General features: G+C 37.1%; 2 protein-coding genes and 1 long non-coding RNA gene across 9 annotated transcripts in view; 2 read left to right on the top strand and 1 right to left on the bottom strand.

Moving 5' to 3' along the window:
* The first annotated feature begins 75 nt into the window (after window positions 1–75).
* LOC116299991 (protein tyrosine phosphatase domain-containing protein 1) lies at window positions 76–9,852 on the top strand. Its single transcript, XM_031708728.2, has 15 exons — window positions 76–384; window positions 620–700; window positions 1,388–1,503; window positions 2,120–2,141; window positions 3,005–3,083; window positions 4,057–4,084; window positions 4,551–4,612; window positions 4,816–4,841; window positions 5,274–5,363; window positions 5,551–5,650; window positions 5,815–6,561; window positions 7,090–7,191; window positions 7,709–7,792; window positions 8,185–8,229; window positions 8,587–9,852. Exons 1-15 carry the CDS (start codon window positions 158–160, stop codon window positions 8,896–8,898), a joined length of 2,121 nt encoding a protein of 706 aa, XP_031564588.2. The 5' UTR covers window positions 76–157; the 3' UTR covers window positions 8,899–9,852.
* Window positions 9,853–12,074: 2,222 nt separating this feature from the next.
* LOC116300002 (neuropeptide Y receptor type 2) overlaps window positions 12,075–20,477 on the top strand; it is a 29,522-nt gene continuing 21,119 nt past the window's right edge. The window contains exons 1-2 of one of the 5 annotated variants that reach the window (XM_031708742.2): window positions 12,075–12,296; window positions 12,573–12,649. The gene's annotated coding sequence lies outside the window, so the exon portion shown is untranslated. Of the gene's footprint in view, window positions 12,297–12,452; window positions 12,487–12,572; window positions 12,650–16,651; window positions 16,684–19,146; window positions 19,299–20,477 lie in introns of those variants that run through there. The other 4 variants (XM_031708743.2, XM_031708747.2, XM_031708745.2 and 1 more) reach the window with 4 other exon arrangements.
* LOC148906032 (uncharacterized) overlaps window positions 18,810–20,477 on the bottom strand; it is a 30,179-nt gene continuing 28,511 nt past the window's right edge. For all 3 annotated transcript variants that reach the window (XR_016121583.1, XR_016121584.1, XR_016121585.1), the window contains one exon: window positions 18,810–19,094. This is a non-coding gene — a long non-coding RNA (uncharacterized LOC148906032). The remainder of the gene's footprint in view (window positions 19,095–20,477) is intronic.

The following is a 20,477-nucleotide window of genomic DNA, read 5'->3' as shown; positions in this document are numbered from 1 at the left end:
TAATGCTTTTCTAGTGGGGCTATGGGGGAAAATACCCTCACCTGATTGGCTAATCGGTAGTTTCAAGATGGCGGACATCCTCAAGCAACGAGGAGCGATATTATTCCCTTCAATATTGCACTGTTTTCCCCCTATTCTCTAACTATTTTACCTCAAAATGGAAACCGGGAACTCTGGACAAGTCAAGTGGACGTCCACGTCGTCAAAAGGAGCGACAAAACGAGATGCAGGGCCGAAATATTCGCGTTTTTCAGAGTCGCTTCGTCATGCGGCGCCGGGCGCGTTGCAGTGTTCGATATTTTGCGGTGGAAAACAATGTAAATATGAAAATCCATCCAAGTTTAAACCTGAAGAAATGGCTATACATGGACTATATTCTTCATGGTGAGTCATTCCATTATTAAAAAGAACTAGGATTATTTATAAAGAAATACACTCAAACTCAGTCACATTTTGACAAGGTTGTTGTCATTTTTTCTTCGACTCCGATTTTCATTTGAAAAACTTTAGCTTAACTTAACTTAAAAAGTTCAGTATGTTTAAACTTCGAGGTTGTCGAAGAAGACCTAATTTATGGTCAGAGGTTACTTAATGATCTGCTTGTCTATGTTTACTTCAGGGTCACAGATGACATTTTAGCAACGGCTCGTCCATCGAGTGAAATTATCAAAAACTACAAAGTTATTGAACAATTTAAAAAGTAAGTATCAAAAAGAGAAACCTTAGAGATATTTAATTTTCCAAGGCTTATTTTCGAAAGGTGTTTTTTTGAGTACAAACCACGGATGTTTGTTTTTCAAGATTGGTTCATGATTATTTAGGTTAAAGCTACCATTGTCCACTTTGCATTGGATTAGGCATTTTCTCGATAAAATAACCTTTATCTCTTATATTACACTCCCTGGTCTTGTATATTAGCTCAATATTTATCGACAGTATCAAAGAATCCCAAAAACCCTTCATGAAGTAGTATATTTACATGTAAATCTTTTCATAGTGCTATCTTGTTGCCATGGAAACCATATGTCAACATTATGAATCGTCTCAGATTTACCTCATTTTTCAGTTCAAAAATATCCAAAAAAATTGTTAAAATACACCTTGCACATGTATCTATGCAATTTTATTTTCTTAATCTTGAAATGAGTCAAAAATGAAAAATAAAAGATTGAATTAAAAAAGGGATGAAGGGAAGAGTGGAAGAAAAAAAGTTTTGGAGGTTAGTTAAAGGAATTATAAAATCTTAATTGGTGTTGTAACCACAGGACTATTAATGCAGTTGTGGTTCCTTCATTGAAAGATCGACAAAAGCTGTTAGTTATTATCATCCTAATGAAGTGTCTTGTCTAAATGAGTCTCTAATCGTAATTCCTTTTTATACACACAGGCTCGGAATAAAATCAATTATCAATTTACAGCACCCTGACGAACATTCCAGCTGTGGGTCTGGAGTAAATGTGAGTGGGTTTTCATACGACCCTGAAGAATTCATGCAAGCTAAAAGTGAGTTTGTATATTCACATTGCATTCTCTTATTTACTCTGTTTGCACCTGTCGTCTGTCCTTGAAATAAAATATCAAATGTGGAATAAAACCCCTGATGGTTTCAGCCATAGACATGATAATAATCTATATACATATAACATTTAATTCTCCCTACAGAAGAAAAGTTGTTTCTGTATAAATTTAAAATGCTTTTCAATGGTTGCAAAGATTTAGTAAGAAGAAAATCTTAAAATATATACTTTCCCTCAAACTTCTTGATCCTGACAGACGACTACGTAATTTATTCTTTGTGTACGAACTATTGTGTATCATAAAATAAGTCCCATATGAGACTTGGTAGAGCATGGCAACGGAATGGTCAGGGCATGGGTTCAAATCCTCAAGACTCAGAATTTTTCTGAGTCTTATAATTAGCAACTGCATAAGTTGCTTAATTGATATACTGCACAGATCAGCTCAATTAGATACATTATAACCGCAGTACAAATAGGTATATAGTCTCTATGATATACTCATATGTACATAAATATATAATGTTATAAATAATAAGGTTATCCATTTATACTTTCTTGTTTTTTTCCCTTTTCAATATTTTTCTTTTTCTTTTATTTAGTTTTTTACTACAATTTTAATTGGTAAGTTATAAAATTAGCATTCAAACAAATATTTAATATTAACAAAACAAAATTTAAAATTTATATGGATTATTTGTAAAGGATTCTGAAATTGTGACAAATAAGTGGTAGTTTTTTTATTTCCTTTTAATGGTGTAGCGCTGGTCTCATTTCACTTTTAATTGCCTGACACTTCATCTCTATTTTTGGTTGTGATAATGAATTGCTTTTACTGAGTCTGGGGTATCAAATATCCAATGAGAGAATCTTCACAGAATTCATTCTATATTGTAATGTAATATGTAGTTCCAGAAAGCATCCATACCCACTCCACAGGGGAATTTCAAATTTCCGAAGAGTATTTTTGGAACTACACAATTTATAAAAGTCTGGGTGCCTTATTTGTTTTATGTACTGTTTAATAAACGAGCAGGCTACGCCTCGTGTTTTATACCCGATAAAAGACGATCTGCGAGTTTATTAAACGGCTTAAAAAACTCCTGATGTATGTTCTCATACTGTACCCAATTCTTTACGAAATGAACCAAGTTTGATAGAGAAAATCCACGTTAAAGTTTATGCAAATGAAGACGAATCTATATCAGATATAAAACCTCCTTCATGGTCATGATTTCTATTGTGTTTCCTTCATGAATTATTAATGAGTTTTTAAAGTATTTATACTGAATTCATCATTATTAATAATTGAACTAGTAATTAATCAAAATTGTTAAAAGTAAACATCAAATTCAAAATTGGTTGGAATATCTATTTTCGTTGTTGATAAAGAAACATCGCTAGCCTTGGGATTTGTTTGAAAATGATATAAAATTGTTAAAATTGGTTTACCCCTTGAGTGAAATAAGTTGTTTTTGTTGTTGTAGGAATGACTATGGGGTTCGCTCCCTGGAGTCAATATTAGATATGGTTAAAGTGATGTCGTTTGCGCTTCAAGAAGGCAAGGTATTGCATATTAATTGTTATTCCTTTCATTCTTCCATTTTTTCTTTCTTTTGTTCATTTTAAATTTCCTCATTTCTTTCATGCCCATAGCCCTATAGAAGCTATTTACAAAAATAACACCATCATTACTCTATGAGTAGTGTTAGTGGTCCTTCGTTTACGTATCTATTAACAAAATAAAATAAATTGGGATTTAGCAGTAGGATTTTCTTGAGGTGGGTTTTGGTCTACTTTTTATCTAATCCCAGGGAGGGAAAAAAAGAGAAACCCCAAAACCCTTGAAGCACAGAAGAGAACAAACAGACAACTCTACACTGTACTCACCACACATGTTTGTAAGTGAAAAGCACAAATGTCTCCTGCTGTCTCATCCATTAAGGGTCTAAAGTACCTCTGCATTACCCCGCAGGATGTATCATCATCATCTCTTGCTTATCACTGTGGGTCTTTATCTTTATTGATCAATTCATCTTTTATAGATAATTCCTATGAATTAAGGAAAAATGGAATTTTAGAGACTGTGGAGAGGAAAGGGATCTATTGGGGGGGGGGGGGGGGTGGGGGGAGATAGGGAACCCTCAGCTTTAGGTGCTCCTTAGTCTTTCAATATACCTCTAAAATCCTCTGTTAAACCTTGAGGATTTGAACTACAGTGTAGAGACCCTATTACTGTAAGTTGCATATAAGTTGCTATACAGCTGTAGATGTAGTTTCAAACTGGTCTTACAAAATACTTTTTGAATGGAAACGATTATTCATTGTGGATATAAATCAAGGACTATACTTATTCTACATTTGTCTCACGATTGCGTCCAAATGGTCAAAGTGGTCCTCCTAGTTGCCACAATCGTGAGACAAATGAATTAATGTAACCTTTAAAAGATTTTTTGATTGTATTAATATGCTAAAAAATTATGATAAATTTACTGTACTGTATTTAATAATTGTTATTTATTTATTTTAATGTTTGTAGACAGCAGTTCACTGTCATGCTGGATTAGGTTAGTACATTTTTCTTCCGCAGATTTTTACTCTTTCATAATGTGGAATCTGGATTTTCTGAAGAGTAGGGGGGTCAGAGAAAGAACAAAAATTACAGAGTTTGTATGGAAGAAAATTGGAATTTCCAGGGGGTAGGGAGGTGTCTTAAAAAATTCCTCCGTGAGGGGGATGTGGATAATTTTTGGAACTACACAATTCAACTTGACTGTTCCAACTGATAAGTACATAACCCCTCATCGCCTAGAAGCACAGGAAAGAACCAACAAATGATTCTACTCACATATACAGTAACACTGATGCCGCCGGGACTTGAACATGGGTCACATTCTTGGTGAGGGGTGGTGTATTAGCAGTGCACATGACGGTCCGTGCTCCCCTTTAGAGTGGTGTAGCCTCCTGTGAGGGGTTAAGTATCTGGTAGTAGATTGGTGCCAGGTTATTTTATTCTTTTTCATTGTTCCTAAGGTCGTACTGGTGTATTGATTGCTTGTTACCTGATATATGCAGAGAGACTTGGAGCAGAGGAAGTATGTCCTTGCTATTATTTTTTACCTGTATTTGTAGGACAATAGAATAAAAGCATTTTTAAAACATTTGCAAAATAATGATCATAATAATATAATATGATAATAATAATAATAACACTAATAATAATAATAATAGTAATAATAATTTCTGAAGGAAAAGACAAAATTAAGAAAAAAGATGATGATTCATCCTTGTTTTGCAGGCTATTCATGCGATGAGAAAGAACAGGTAAATTACTCTTTTTTCAATCTTTCAATAAGAAATAAATATCTAAATAGATATTTTTGTATGGTCAAATGATGACAGCCATGTTGGATGGCAGAAACAATACAATTGTACATAATAACAATTCAATTCCCCTAACATGGCTGGCATGATGACAGCTCTATACCTTTCCCATAATGATGATGATGACAATGATGATACATGATGGTGATACATGATGGTGATACATGATGATGATAGATGATGATGATAGATGATGATGATACATAATGATATTACATGGTGATACATGATGATGATGGTGATACATGATGATGATATATGATGCTGATGTATGATGATGGTGATACATGATGATGATACATGATGGTTTATGTTGATACATATTTATACAAAATGAAGTTACTTGATAATCTTATGTCTTTGTTTTCAAAGACCTAAAGCTGTACAGACAAGAGGACAAATAGAATGTGTCAAAGATTTCTGCAAGTTTTTAAATCACCTTTGGATTGTTTTCCCTTCTTGGTAAGTCTGCACATCCTAGGAGTAAGTTTATTCCTCAGAGGACCAGCTCTAACTGCAGTGATTTAATTCAATTTGGATTCAGTGACTTGATACCATGCAGGGACGGCAGAACAGTTCTTAACTTCCTCTCTCCTCCCTGTTTTGAGCTGAACTTTTACTGGCTAATAAAAAATCTTTTTCTATCCAGTCAACCAGGTTTTAAAAAGTTCACTTTACAACATTATCTAACTCGACAAAAGCATATTCTTCATGGAATGGAGGCAAGGCAACTGAAAAATTTACCTAAGGTGAGTTTGTCAGAGTTGTTGTTTGATCTTTATAATGATTGGTGATTGGCTTCTGTTAATCCAACAGTTACACTCCTGTATAATATAAGTAAAATATATTTTGACTTAAAAGACATGTAATATAATTTGTTATACATCGGCTGCAATCTTATTTATCTGTTCAGATTGTATGTATCACTTGTTCACGGTTACTCGAACTCGCAAGCGTCAAGGCCGAAGACACAGACATGAAATGGGGCTTACCTGTGGAAGTAAAACAAGTATTCTCTGAACCCGAAGAAGAAGCTGTCTCAACGACCGACGACACACTTGCCACTACACCTCCAAGAGAAGAAATCCGAGTCCTCCCAGACACTCCCAAGACTGAGTTGAAACACAATCCGTATGTCGAGTCTGTTATTGGAGGTCTTCAGCGCTCACAGACCCTTGTTGATGCCACTCACGATGATGATGATGATGATGACGAGGCGCGCCATTTATGTGCACCTGTGGGATCACGCATGTCTATGATGGTTGGACTGACACAAAGATCACGGGCACACTCTGAACCAGACATCTATAAACAGCACGGTGACTGTCCATCAAGCACCGATGCAGTCACCACTCCCCCTCCTCTCCTCCCTGGGGGGATACATGGTGTACGACTAGAGCTCTTAGACTTAAACAAATTAAAAAACAATGGTAAAAAAAACATCTTCACAGCTGTCGAAGAAGATGAAGATAAAAATGACGCCGAATCAGATAAGGACACTATCAACACAAGCCCCTCTGTCGATGCTTCTACTCCGTCACAAGAGGACGTCACCCAGGCTCCCTCTGATTCTGAAGTCGATAGAGACATGGTGGCGAGAGCACTGGGTGCTAGTGCCTGTGCTGACTCAGGGGTGCAAAATAAAACCGATAAACTGAAGGTGAGGATCGTTTGTCCATTTGTATATCCCACTGCGTTGTGTGGTATTCATAAACTTGTCACACTACCTGATTGGTTCTTGATAAATAATTATTATGATAATAATTATCACTAAAAACGAATTAGAAGACTGTCACAGATGCGTTTTGTTTGGCTTTTCGCTATAAATGTAATGATTTGTGATTTATATAGGGTATAACAACCCCTCCCCCCAAATAAAACAGTCCTGCGTTCTGATTGGCTATATGCTCCTATGTGCTACTTTAATCCTGTGACAGACAGGACAGACCATCACAAGTAAGAATACACACACATAAACGACCGCTCCACCAAAACGCAAACAAGCTTCCTTAAAAACACGTTCAACCAATAATAACACAGATAAAAATACATACAACATTTGTGCTCGACAGAAATGAGCGGGAGGTTATGAGTTGCGCAACAAACCATAGCTTTATCGAGCCACTCCCATAACAAAAATTAAAATTCCTAATAATTAATTAGCCAATTAATTAATGTCTAATTTCAGCGAAAACTGAACACCAGTGATTCTGGTTGGGACGACGTAAGATTTGAAAGTGACCCATGGGTTTTGTCTCGCCTGCTGTGGACGTGGTTGGAAGATCTGGAGGTAAACTACTATCTTATTGTTCACCAGCCACTTCGTTATATACTGCATGTAGATCACAGAACGCTTGCGCACGGTATGTTATAATTATCAGTAAAACAGCTGCACACTGTACTCGTCTAGCTTATCGATCGGAACAATGAGAAGCCGAGGATGGATATGAGGAATATGCAAGTTAGTTTAAGGTTGCGCGCGACGTTACATGCCCTGTTAATTATAGATAACAATAGAAGCACAACAGGAGCTCGCATGTTATAGTCAAGGTATATAGAACGGTTGCACACTGTACTCGTTAGGGCTATCGGACACATGAGAAGCCGAATATAGACATAAGGAATGCGCAAGTTACGTTTAAGGTTGCGCGCGACCTTACATGTTCTGATAATATTATATAACTCTATAGAAGCATAACGGAAGTGCGCATGTTATATGTTATATAGTCACGCCCGGCTTAGACGGTGGACGATCCCGCGAAGACTCTAAGTAATCTTGACATTGAACGTCCTTTTTGTCATAACAGGAGCCTGTGTTAAATGAATCAGATGTTGATCAGTTGAGCACGGGAACAGATGACCCTATCATTGCTGTGAAGAAGCTAAAGAAGGTGAGTGGAACCTATGATGCTATGATGTATAGATATCTTTTCCTTCGGAGTACTGTTTTATCATTTCAGACCACTTGTCATTCTCTTGAGAATAGAATTCTTTGAGCTGTACGCCTATATTTAAGTGTCTTCTTATTCGCAACCGTTAAACATAGAAATAATACTCTAGAGAATGTAATGTGGTCTGAAATGTGAAACTTTACGCCCAAGGTAAAGAAGTATATTTGGTGGTGGAGTAGGTGGTTGGGAGGGGGGGTGGGAGGGGTGGGGTCAAAAGTCTGTTTTGCGGTGCTTCCTCGTGGCTGGGCTGCTAAGCATAGTTATAAACCTACATATAGCATACCTATAATACAGTATTGTATGACATAATATTTCATTCATATTTTGTTTAGGGTATTAAAGATATTTTAGAATGCCTTGTAACTACAGTTTTAGAGGTACGTTTTCCACCTTATCGACGGTGATTGTTGTAATATTTTCAATATTGCCATTTGTGCGCCAAAAATATTCATATCCCTTTTCCGCAGTTTTCGTTAAGAAACCAAAAATGCGCTCATTTGCGTTTTCATTTTCACTATTCAAAGTCCAGTAAATTTTGAATAATTACACTTTTTTGGAGTCAACGTTGTATCGACGACTCAAGTGCAGCACAGTGCTTTCGAGCACTATAATTGGTTGGTGTGCAATTTCGTGCTTTCTGATTGGTTCAGGGCAAAAGCCATTTGAATGTCTCAATACAGCACAAAAAGCTTGGCATTCACATTTAACATCTTTGATATCTTTTTTGAACGCAGCTCGAACCATTATCCACCCAGCTCGAGGATCGTGTGCTGCGTCGTCTAGCCATGGTTCTCACTCACGACCGAAAACTACCTCTTACGACCACTAGAGCTTCTCTAGATAGAATGGCTTCAACGTCCTCAGGGGGGGTCGAAGAGGCAGCAGTAGACGAGCGAAATAACTCCGAGGGGGAGGTAGAAGGGGATGTCACCTGTGATGATAGTGATTCTAATACCTCTGTGACGTCATCTACGTCGTATCGACTGTTATTGTTTTTAAGACAGTTAATGCGAACTTTAAGTGGTCAAAATCTGCACAAAAGTTAGAAAGGAACAAGTTGAATGGGAATAAGAATCATACTCGTGCGGCAGCAAAAAGTGAAGGTTACTGTACTTGAATGGATCGGAGCTTGTTCGTTAGTTATCAGCCTAATCTAGGTTTTGTGGATATACGTTGTCTTCCTAATGCTAACGAATGTACAAAACGACAATTCGAATGTTCTAATTATGAGTTGCGATCCCTTGGTGTGACTGGTTTATGGTTGGAGGGGCTGGAAGATTAGCAAATGATTTACATTACTTAACATTATCAGAGTAATTTGCTAAAAGGCTTTCCCTTTATGTTAGTAAGATTTTAATAATAATGATTTAATATTTCTATTAATTTATTTAAGTTATTTAAAAAACAAGTTTGTCGTCCAACATGGTAGGAAATGATCACGTGATGTGTTGGTGAGCTCGTCTGCTTATAGCCTGTCTACAACCGCTTCCCACTCCTCCTCCCCCACGGGAAAAAGGAGGAGGGGTGCGAAGAGGCTGTCTGTTCATAGAGCCAAGTGCTGACGTCGACCGTTGATTGATGAAAAGCGCCAGTCATATGATTGTATCAAAAGCTATACGATAACGACCGAATCACGTGACTGTAGCTTTAAACGCGTGACTGTAGATCAAGCCATACGAGTGTGATTTGTCATGTGACTGTGACTTTAATCACGTGATTGTAGCTTAAGCTATGGATATAACCTAATCATGAATCTGTAACAGTCACGTGATTGTGAAATAAGCCACATGTTTGTAAGCTAGTCACGTGACTGGCTCTAATGAAGTACTTGCTCAGATCTCACACTTGTGACTTTATCACGCGATCAGTAACTCTAGTCACGTGATCGTGGGTGACCACGTGACTAAAGCTCAACTGTATATTTTTGAAGGGAAGATTTATAAGGATTTTATATAAGGATATAATTAACTGTATTAATAAAGCCTATACATGTTTCAGGACTACACGATTTCTGGACTAAGAATAGTATATTAAGATTTATCCCAAAAGGAAGCTACGTTCATAGCTGTCTACGCGATCGAGCACCTCATGGATGACAATGTACACGTCTCTATAAGAATCCTGTGTATCGAGACAACCATCTTCTACGAACCCATAGCTGCCTACCGATCGAGCACCTCATGGATGACAATGTACACGTGTCTAAGAATCCTGTGTATCGAGACAACCATCTTCTACGAACCCATAGCTGTCTAACGATCGAGCACCTCATGGATGACAATGTACACGTGTTTAAGAATCCTGTGTATCGAGAAAGCCATCTTCTACGAACCCATAGCTCATGCATAGCTGTTTAACGATCGAGCACCTCATGGATGACAATGTACACGTGTCTAAGAATCCTGTGTATCGAGATAACCATCTTCTACGAACCCATGGACCCTTCCACCACTGCCTTGTTATTTTGCTTACTTTGTAACAAGATTTGAATCACATTCTGACCCTTTTAGGATAATTGATTTCAATCACTCTGTTGGCCTCTTAATCATATCAGACTGCGTTTCAGCTCGGGTCACAACCACGACGCTCACTCACTGATACGCGTTGAACTAGATATAAAAAGCAACAGAGTGGCGGGCACAAATAATAAGTGCACCTTTATTGAATGTATTTTACTCGATTTGTAAAGAAGATATTCTCCCCAAGGTTACGGTTTTAGTACTTACTTTAGGGGGCGTAGAGTGGCCGAGCCGAGAGACATTGCGCGCTTAGTAATCAAAGGCCCAAGTGAAGATCTCTGGGGGAATCTTGCCAATGGTGAAATAATCAAATGCAAGACCTGGATGTTGTGGAGAAAAATGGCTGAAATTGATCGAAAGTTTTTAGTAATTTTCATAATCCTTCACAAAACATTCAGTCTTTTTAAAACAAAATTCGTTCGGGAAAAGATAGTGAAAAACGTCAAAGTTAACTAATAAAACACCTACGCATTTCCGGCGATATATTCTCATTTTAAAGACATAATCATAGCAAATCGACCCAACACAAAATGATGATTTATCACTTCGATAATGACTTCCGCGGTAGAGGACGCATTAATTGTCTTATCGGGCCGTGAAATCAACTTACTTCCCCTATGTTCCACCTCAAAGATTACGATTACAAATTACTAAATGAATTAGTCAATTAAGATATTTTGGGAAAACGTTTTAAGCTATAGTAAGATTTCGATCACTTATTTTCTTGATCCTTTGGGGGTGGGAGGTACTATAATAATCTTATTAAATGCTGTTGATTTCAATTTAGATTTCGTTGGCATTCCTTTTCTTTCAATATTTCCTTTAGTTATATATGTGCCGAGTCCATGAAAGAATTCTCGGAGGGTGCTGAGAGGCAGGCGAAAATAAGATCATTTTTGCGATACTTCTACTAGATCTTTTAAATCTTCACTGAGATCTTTTTCCAGCGGAGTTGAAATGCTGCATCGCCGTGTTTATCGGCTCCAGACTGCACACCGAGATATGTTGCTGTCGCGTCGATATAGAAAAGCTCACGAAATTGGCCAAGGTTTGGGTAGAAAACGGTGAAATGGCTTCCCGGGATATGAAATGCCCTGTGAAAATGCTGGATTTATCTTGAAATATCAAAAATCTACTGACTAAGCGAATTCCAGAGAGTGTGACGAACGAAAACGGAATATCCCTGACCCAGTAGGAGAGAGAGATAAAGGCGGGGTCAAAATATAAATGGACCCGTTCTGATATAATCACTCGCACGTGTGACACCCTGAAATTCACCCCAATACTTAAGCAATCGATTCAAGAGAGATAACTTTCAGTTTTAGACCTGCTATCTCGTTACTATGACAATAAACTAAATTAGAAAGTTATCGAGTATCCTCAGTGACTTGGTATAATTGGTTTGACTAGATCCGGGCCATGATTACAGGAATTATTTTCGCGGATAAGCAGTAATTATCTCTACTCTTCTTACCAAAACCTTTTTGATTCCTTTTTTTCACCGATGATGTTGCAGTTGTGCATCACTTCGTAGCATTTTCACCTTATTTTTGTATCAATGCTTTTGTGATTCGTCTTAAGGTCGCGAGATCATCTTGCGCGATAAGTGAGTGACATTAAATCATTACAACACAATCGCTGACAGAAATTCTTAATAAGCATGCTAATGGAAAATCTACCATTCGCCTGCATTCCAAGAGACTCAACAGACAATCCTACTGGCGTCTTGAGAAGATTCGCGGATCCGTTTGAAAAAACCTTTCTAAATTCTACAGCGCCAAGCCGAGCGCTGTAATTTCAAAGAATCGTTTTGAGCGGAAGAATAAAGCGGCTTTCTGAAGATTTAACTCTACTACAATCATCGTCAAAAGCTACAGCCGCCCGGAACAGGAACGTCCCGAAGGCCACGGCACAGCTATTTACAGGTACGCACCTTGTATTGCTCAGATTTGTTTGGAGGACCTTGTCAATTATTGACTTCCACTGTAATTGATATACATAGATCACTATTGTGGTTTATAAGGTGGCTTTAAGCGAGACCCATATCTTTATCAAGTAAGAATACAAGGCGGTATTTACTCTACAAACTTTACGCGCGGCTTGTGCGTCGTCAAGGTAAATGTAGTGATCAATCCTGGCCCTGATGTTAGAGCGAGATATCGTTCCATCATTTGATGCGCCAACTTCAGTTTGTCTGTCAGTTTGCAGTGCCTGAGAGAAAAGCCAAGCTCACATCTTTTGACTCCTACACTAATTCTCTGGATTACTCTTCAAAACGGTAAGAACCTATCGTTTTGATTTTGAACTAAAAATCTCCAGTTTTTTTTAGCGAGGCAAAAATACGAACCCAAAAATATTTCTGTCAATGTTGGAATGTGCCCCGATTTTATAGAGACTTTTAGGCAACGTATTTCTTTGTTTTAGAGCTTACTCGACTTAAGCCGTTTATAACAAAAGCAAAACAAACTCATTAACGCGAAACAGTTTTTAAACTAACAGTTAAATCATAGGAGAAACAAAGTTGTTTATCTATGGCACTAACTTTACTGCTCCAAGTTCTCACTATCGTAAAGTACTGTTCAGTTAATTTAATTAGACTCTCCAAGTTTTTTTTCGCTACGAAATAAACGTGTAAACTAGAAACACTTCTAAATAACGTAACTTTAAGGGGGAAAAAAGAGGAATATTGTCTTCTATTTCTAAGTTTGTCATAAATAAAGGAGGATTTTCTAAGGGAAGATTAAATAATGAAGGTTTTCTTAAGGAAATCTCCCTCTTATGTGATTCACTAGATGCTGAGGTTGCCTCTAGTTCGAATCATGTTATTTCTCAATCAGCAGTTCTATAATGCCCTACATATTTTAATCCATCTGTGACACTTTTTTAACAAGATTAATGCCACTATTTTATTAATATCTATTTTCAGAGCATACTATAATAATAGTCAACTCAAGTATTTTTTCGTATTTTCTCGAGAAACGTCTTACTTTATTACAGTTTTAAGACGAATCACTTTTTACTAAGTGACCTTTAACTTGTTCAATTTGCAAGAATAAAAACAATAATTGTTTAGTGATTTAGTTTTAAATGCTAGTTCATTGAGAGGGAGTTTTGCTTGAGGCGTTTTTCGTCTTGTTCAATGAGCACGTTCGAGCTAATCCGCTAAGATATCGTTACAAAAAATACAGCTCTGCGACCCCCCAAAAACCAATCTCTCTTATGCTTTACTGATGCGAAATAAATTGTAGAATAACTTTCTAACGCATAATCAATTTATTACTTTACGAAAAAATTAAGTCTTCATTGTACGCGATTGACTTCAAAGTTCACCTAGAGAACACAGAGTTGATTTTCCAACGATAATATTTATAAACGAAACGTTATTGAACTGTTGGATGTTTACCAAGCTTTTAATTCTTTGCGTATTTATCGAAGTAGAGTGCACGCACTAAAACCGTGAACATTAAATAGTACTAATTAGTACTATTTCATACAGAATCCTTCGTTTTCTATTGTTTAATTATCACTATTTAGTGTTAAAAATTAGTATTTGTTTCACGGATTTATTGTGAGCACTCTATTGATTTTATTGAAGGTGTTTCTCCTTGAAATTCCGAGTTCATTCGGTTTAGGCTGAAGCTTAAAAACGAAAGATAAAAATGATATTCTTTATTTATTTAGTTGACAATTTCTAAGCGTAACTAAATCGATTAAAATAACAGGGTTGTAACAATTAAAATACTAAAACTAAGCTTTTTTCCTGTTGTTTTTGCTAGTAATGGTTTTAAGCAATGGTTATCGATAATATTGGTTAACGCTGAAGCAAGATAAAACTTTTGATATTTTTGCCAAACTCCCAAACGCACGTGTTTTGATCCACTATCGCTTAACTTTAAGGTTATCGATAGGTAGACGTCGCTCGAGTAACAAGATCCATTTCCCGCTTCTATCATTCATCTACTCTATCTAAGCTTCCTTAAATTTCCTATATTCTCTTTTTGATACCGTTTAGAAAAATAAATGCAAGTAGATTCAAAGATGTGTGTTATTTGACTAGAGAAATCTAAAATCTAGCTGATAGGTATAGTAATATAGAAGAGATCAATTGTGTTTAATAAGAGTGGAACCTCTGGAGTCAGTCGTGCAAGTTTTGTCTATCTATCACGTGCGTTTTCACCGCTGAAAATACAAAATGATGCATGGCGATAAAATCATCAAACTCTTCATATCTGTCGAGTCGGCTTTAGTCTTTATCAGGGGATTCTGGTTTGTCGCCGCAGCGACTTACTATTTCGATAATAGGTAATTAGTCGAAATCTTGCTGAGAAAACAATAGATTTGACCTTGAAGGCAAACATTGCTGGGTTGACACTGATGAAGATGGATAGTGTAGATGAATAGTAACTTGAGGTGACGCTTTGGTAGTTTAGTCAAAACAGTCGCTTCCGCGGACAATCGGAGTTCTCATCGGGGTCGGTTGTCAAGGTGACAATGAAAATAAAGACCAGCCACCTTAACATAATTTCTAGAATGTTTTTGGGGAGAGGGGTGGGGAGTGAACTAGTCATATTCTTCCTGTTTCTTTTTTTTTACGTCATCTATCATACTAGACTTAGTCTACTTCCCTCACGGTACACAGGTAACCCATCCAGCGGAAATAAAGTGTTGTTAATATGGTTGTTGTCGCGCGCAAATGGACGCTGAGCCGATTTTGGTGCCGTGACCGTGACGGTGTGTGTGTCTGAGCATTCTGATTGGATAAGCGGTTATCTAGCACGCTGTGATTGGTTTGGAGGATGCCGTGCCGTGCCTTAATCATAACAATATAATGTCAAACAATTATCGGAGTGCAACCACGACTCAAAATCCCTTGAAATGTAAATAACGATGAAACAGCCGCCATCTTGGTTGATTCGACAAGAGAAGCTATGAGGAATGCTTTGTCATCGTCAACCAACATGGCGGCTATGACGTAACATGCACCCCAACCCCAAGAATATTACTAATATTCTTTATATTATTTTAAATTCAATCAATAATGAAAATTCAAGAAGAATTTTCTTGTTATCAATATGATCGAACAGTGAGGATTTAACGACACGAAGTATTGCGCAATGTGTATGTGTGTGTCTGACTGGTTGAGTGTCGAAGCTTCTAGACCCCTTCGGTACAGGTTTATAAAGGTATTCTAACATCAACCGGCTTACATGAACTTCCTTAGCGTGAGGAAATGAAATTATATCTAACGACGCCACCAGCTACGAGGCATACAACTCCGTCAGCTTGGCTACATTAGATTACTAATCACTAATAATGTAACCCTGCAATCTCGTTAAGAGTTTCACTAGCGGTCTCATTTGGCTTTTCTCAAGCAAAACATCGTCATTTAGACTATTTGAAACACGTAAATATTGATTGTTTTTTACCGAGAGTAAAATACACAGGTTTTATTGGAATCATTTTTGGGAAAAAATAGTCAAAGTTACGTCAGTAGTACATTAATTTGCACCTTTAAGTCTTAATAACAGAGGCGTGAGATATCATCTTTTGTCGTCGGACGGATTCTGTATCGCATCGAGTTTAGGGAATAAAATAATTTGGTCACCAATTTAGCCTCATCAATAGGACAAGCTGTTATTCTTTGCACTTTTATGATAAATGCGGCATATATTCTTAAGCAAACCTTTTAGAAAGATTTTAAAATATTTTTAGACTTTTCTTATCGAAATAAAACTCGCAATAAAGTCGTGATGAAGAAGTGTAGTGGATGTTATACCACGGTGGAAATCTCCAAGATTTCTGGCTCCTATGTATCTAGTTATTGCCAATATCATTTACACTGACTCCCACGTCAGCTTCTCTTAAACATCCTCTTCACTCATTTTCGTAATCTCTCTTGAATATCTTCCGCAACAGTACTTGTAGTATTGCACCACTTTCATCTAAGGTCTCATTCTAGAAGATTTCTGTTTATCTTACTACTCTTTACGACCAAGAAAAGTGCTTGTATGTATCTCACTAGAAGCACAAACTCTCAACTCAAGATTGAATGTTTTTACTTTGTCTGATTATAAGTTTTCGGGGATTGGTTAATGTTTGCATAATACTACCACGCAACATTTATTACCGTGGATAATAAATACTAGGATTCAGAAGGCCAATATCAACCTAGACGAACAGTTAAGGTATGTTTTTACATCGGCACGCCTCTCTATATCTCAGATTCCATTCATTCCGTTTGCATTTTTTTTTTTCGGACAACGCAAATATTGTTCGTTCGTATCTCTTGCAGCTGCAGCTTCATCATTCTAGGTAAGAAAGGCATGTTTGAAATTTTTTTTTAATTCATCATTTTCAAAACGTGTGATTTTTTAATTATGTCGAAAATCAAAAAGGAATAACGAACTTTATTTGTCGGGATTTCATTACTCGCGTTGTATACAGCAAAGACCCTTTTTCAGTCGTTCTTTCTCCAAAGAAATATAATAATATAAATATTTTGTAAAAATTTGCAATCAGGATTTATGTTATCAATAGTATTCAGTGTTTGTCTCTGTTTATTTTTTTGTAAAAAAATAGAGGCTTCGACCATTTGCCAATGGTCTTAATCAGTAAAAAACTAAATATAATTTAAGTTGTATATGTTATTTATTAAGTAGAGATTTTTTAAAGACATTTTGATTAAAATACAGTTCAGAAAACAGCGCTTATCAAGGAACGCGCTTCCCAGTTTTCTGATCGTGAAAAACTGTTAATAAGAGACACATTTTGAAGCCGCTTGAAGATTTCTTTATCGTTTTCGCATTCAGCGCTGATGTTTACATTGGTCCTAAAATACCGTGATATTTGTCTTATCTGGTTTTCTAAATGATCCAGGTTATAAATTAGATTACTTCATGTTGATATGAGTAAGGTTTTTACATGATAATCCGCATGTATAAGAGAAGTGAAGATTTGATTGTAACTGGGAATCCAGCAGTGCGCTACGCGCTAGGAGGTTCTTTTTTTGTCGCTCTTTTGCAGCCAAATTTTGTAGTTCCTGTTTTAATTTGTCAAAATGATTAAAATGAAATTTCAAATAATTTGAGTTTGGAAATCCGGTGCACGTTTTAAGATGTTTATCTGTTAAGATGTTTATCTGTGATTGAGATAATGAGAATTATGTATATCGTGGTGTGGAGATTATCAGCTCAGCTGGGTGGTATGCAAAGAGGGAGAGGGATAGGTTAGGGGGGTGGGGTGGGGGACTTTCTTTCTGCGGTGAAGAAAAATATAGGAATGAAGATAGGAACGAGGGACGAAAGAAAAATACTTATATTTTGGTTGACGCAGGCCTTAACAACACTGCTGCACAAATGAAAACAAAAAAGTTTTTTACAGAAACTAAGAAAAAAAGTTTTCAACGTTATCTTTCTCTGCTTTTTAGTTCCCAAAACACCCAAAACTCTCCAACTACGAACTTCCCACACAAACCAACCATAACCAGGGCAAATACATCCCTCCCCTCCCCTCTCCCTCCTTAATTACTCAAGGACTGATTGTCCAGTTGTCTGTTGTTTCCTGAAGTGGATAAGTGGACGATAATCGCTGTTTAACTTCAAATATCACAAATTTTGAACTCTTTCGAGAGCCAGATAATAAGAGGCACGTCGTTCACACAATTGCCATTTTTAGCGAAAATTCAACCAGAAAATAGAAATTGTAAATAGGAATACTTGGTTGGCTAATGTCTTGCACTAACTTTAGTGATGAGACGTAGACATACCGAAGAATTCCGTCCGACATACTGGCTATTTTAAAGGTTTATCGATGTCAAGAGTTGATGGATATGGAGAAAATTCAGTCCACTTAAGATTGTCATACGGATATGTGAGTTATTTGTTCGAAGAATCAGCTATTCATTCGACTTAAACTTTAAGGTTGAGTAGATGTAGTATGTTGGAATGGCATGGATGTTGTCCTGCAACAGTGCGTCGCCTAAATCCGCGTGTATTTATCTTTGTGTGCCGGGCGCGACACTGCTCAGGCAGTCCAATACGATCTTCGTGTTTTGATCTTATGACAACAACTTATTGCACTAAGATGTATAATAATCATTCGAACAATGTTACGAAATGAGATTTTCTGTGTAGTGAATATATGAGAGGAGAGGAGAGGAGAGGAGAGGAGAGGAGAGGAGAGGAGAGGAGAGGAGAGGAGAGGAGAGGAGAGGAGAGGAGAGCCTAGAATGGTAAAAACGTACCTATACTGTACTATAGTACTACGTGTTTTTCTTTTCCTTGGCTATGCATATTTTGGGTGAAGAGAACTTTAATTTGCACAGGGAAAATAATAATAATAATGGATGTTCAGGATGACTCCGGATGATTGGATTACAAATCACTTAGCTGCGCCAATTAACTGATGAAAATCCTTAAATAACTCATTACCACAAGGCATTTTCTCAACACCACTTCCTTTTCTCCAATAACAGGGAAAAAATTAATAAACAAAAGATCAATGTGTGGAAGATCTTGACCTACGGATCCCCTGGGGGGACTCGTTAAGTCAGTAGTGTTCAGCACACGGAAGATGACTTCATAGCCTAGCTAGTCATAGAGACTAGCCAGCTGGATCGTGCACATGGTTTGACGGGCGGAGTCTACCTTATCGTATACTCTAAGTGTTCTTGCTGCTTCAGTTATCTGAAGGCGCTCATGCGAAGACAATCTGTCTATAGTTTCCTGCAAGAATAAGAAAAGTCTTTGTAAAGCGTAGTATTTTGATTCTACCGCGGACGAAGGCAGGATTAGAGTCGAATTTTTGAGAAAGGGAGCTTGAAATCCGTCGATCATATATACTAAATAGATGGTTGAGAAACTGTTTGACATACGACGTTGTACGTTATTGCCTTATTAACGCCAACAGAAACAACCACGACTGGAACGGTGAGTAAGAAAATATATAATGATCATGAACACAAACAAAAACATTAGTTATTTGTATTAAAAGACGAAATAGATCTCTTAAGAGTTTTGGTGTTTTCCCCCCAAAACTTGAAATTTCACTTACATTTTTTAAAGTAAAAAACGCAGACATGTACTACATTACTCATTTAAGTCACTCAAATTCCTTTTGAGTCCAAGCATTTTTAGTTTTTCCGTTCCTATTCTATGATTCAGTTATAATGTTGTCTATAAGGAAGCGATAATGAATCTGAATTTTTCGCTTTTACTCATAAATTAATTACGAAGGATATAGTTCGATCTAGCTTTGGGTGCGAGTTTTGCTTAGGCCGACTAAGCATAATTTCGTAGCTTTTGAAATGCAAAATAAACTTTCGTCCCCTTTCTTCTTCACCGCGGGAAGTGAACTAAGCCTGAAACGTTTTCTAGAAAATTGTAATTCAAAAATCCAGAGAAAGAACTGGAAATTCTCGCGAGGAAGTAATCAAATCCTAAAGAGATATCTAAAGTTTACTTTTTCCTTGCGATAATTTGGATTGCTCACTGATAACGCTAAGTATATACTTCATTCTAAGGTTCATTTGTCTTGGTCTAATCTACCTAAAGATTCTCACGTCTTGACTTTTAAGGAAGGTCATCTAGATGTTTGGCCTTTAAGGAGTATTTAAGGTCGTTATTATAGGGTTAGTTTAAGTGAGCTTTGAGACTGGTGCAAAACGTTTTTAGCGGGGTCCTTAATTGTCACAACGACTAGTATCGATTGAATTGACTCCTTTCCGCACTCTATACGCAGTTCATTCAAAACCTCTTCCCGTCGTACAGTGATATAGAATTTTCATGAATAGAAAAGAAGGATAAGAATTATGTATGTTAATCGTACTAGCGCTTTAAGCTCTTATTAATGGAATATTAATATTCAGAGAGAGGAGAGAGAGGAGAAAAGGTGTGGAAATTTCGTGCTCCACGAGCTGACCTGCTTGTCGTGACGATGATAATCGTTAAACTGAAACAACGGTATATAGAAAAAACTTCCTTTCCAGTTCGCATGAGTAGCTTTAAGCAAATTATCTTTGCTAAGGCCGCGTCAACTCCCGTGGTATTTAGCTTTGAACACGGATTTCATGTCGACACCGAAGTTGAAGTAAGCGCGCGTGGTTCAAT

This window comes from Actinia tenebrosa, unplaced genomic scaffold (assembly GCF_029948245.1).
Source record: "Actinia tenebrosa isolate PJP-AT-01 unplaced genomic scaffold, QUT_ActTen_1.0 PGA_scaffold6__47_contigs__length_16458017, whole genome shotgun sequence".
NCBI classification, from domain to species: domain Eukaryota; kingdom Metazoa; phylum Cnidaria; class Anthozoa; order Actiniaria; family Actiniidae; genus Actinia; species Actinia tenebrosa.
The sequence above is the reverse complement of the archived record's forward strand: the minus strand, read 5'-3'. Positions and strand labels throughout refer to the sequence as shown.

Coding starts and splice junctions, on each gene's coding strand:
- LOC116299991 (XM_031708728.2), top strand. CDS start 158: ATGGAAACCGGGAACTCTGGACAAGTCAAGTGGACGTCCACGTCGTCA. Junction 4,842..5,273: donor CATGCGATGAGAAAGAACAG/GTAAATTACTCT, acceptor TTGTTTTCAAAG/ACCTAAAGCTGTACAGACAA. Junction 5,364..5,550: donor TGGATTGTTTTCCCTTCTTG/GTAAGTCTGCAC, acceptor TTTTCTATCCAG/TCAACCAGGTTTTAAAAAGT.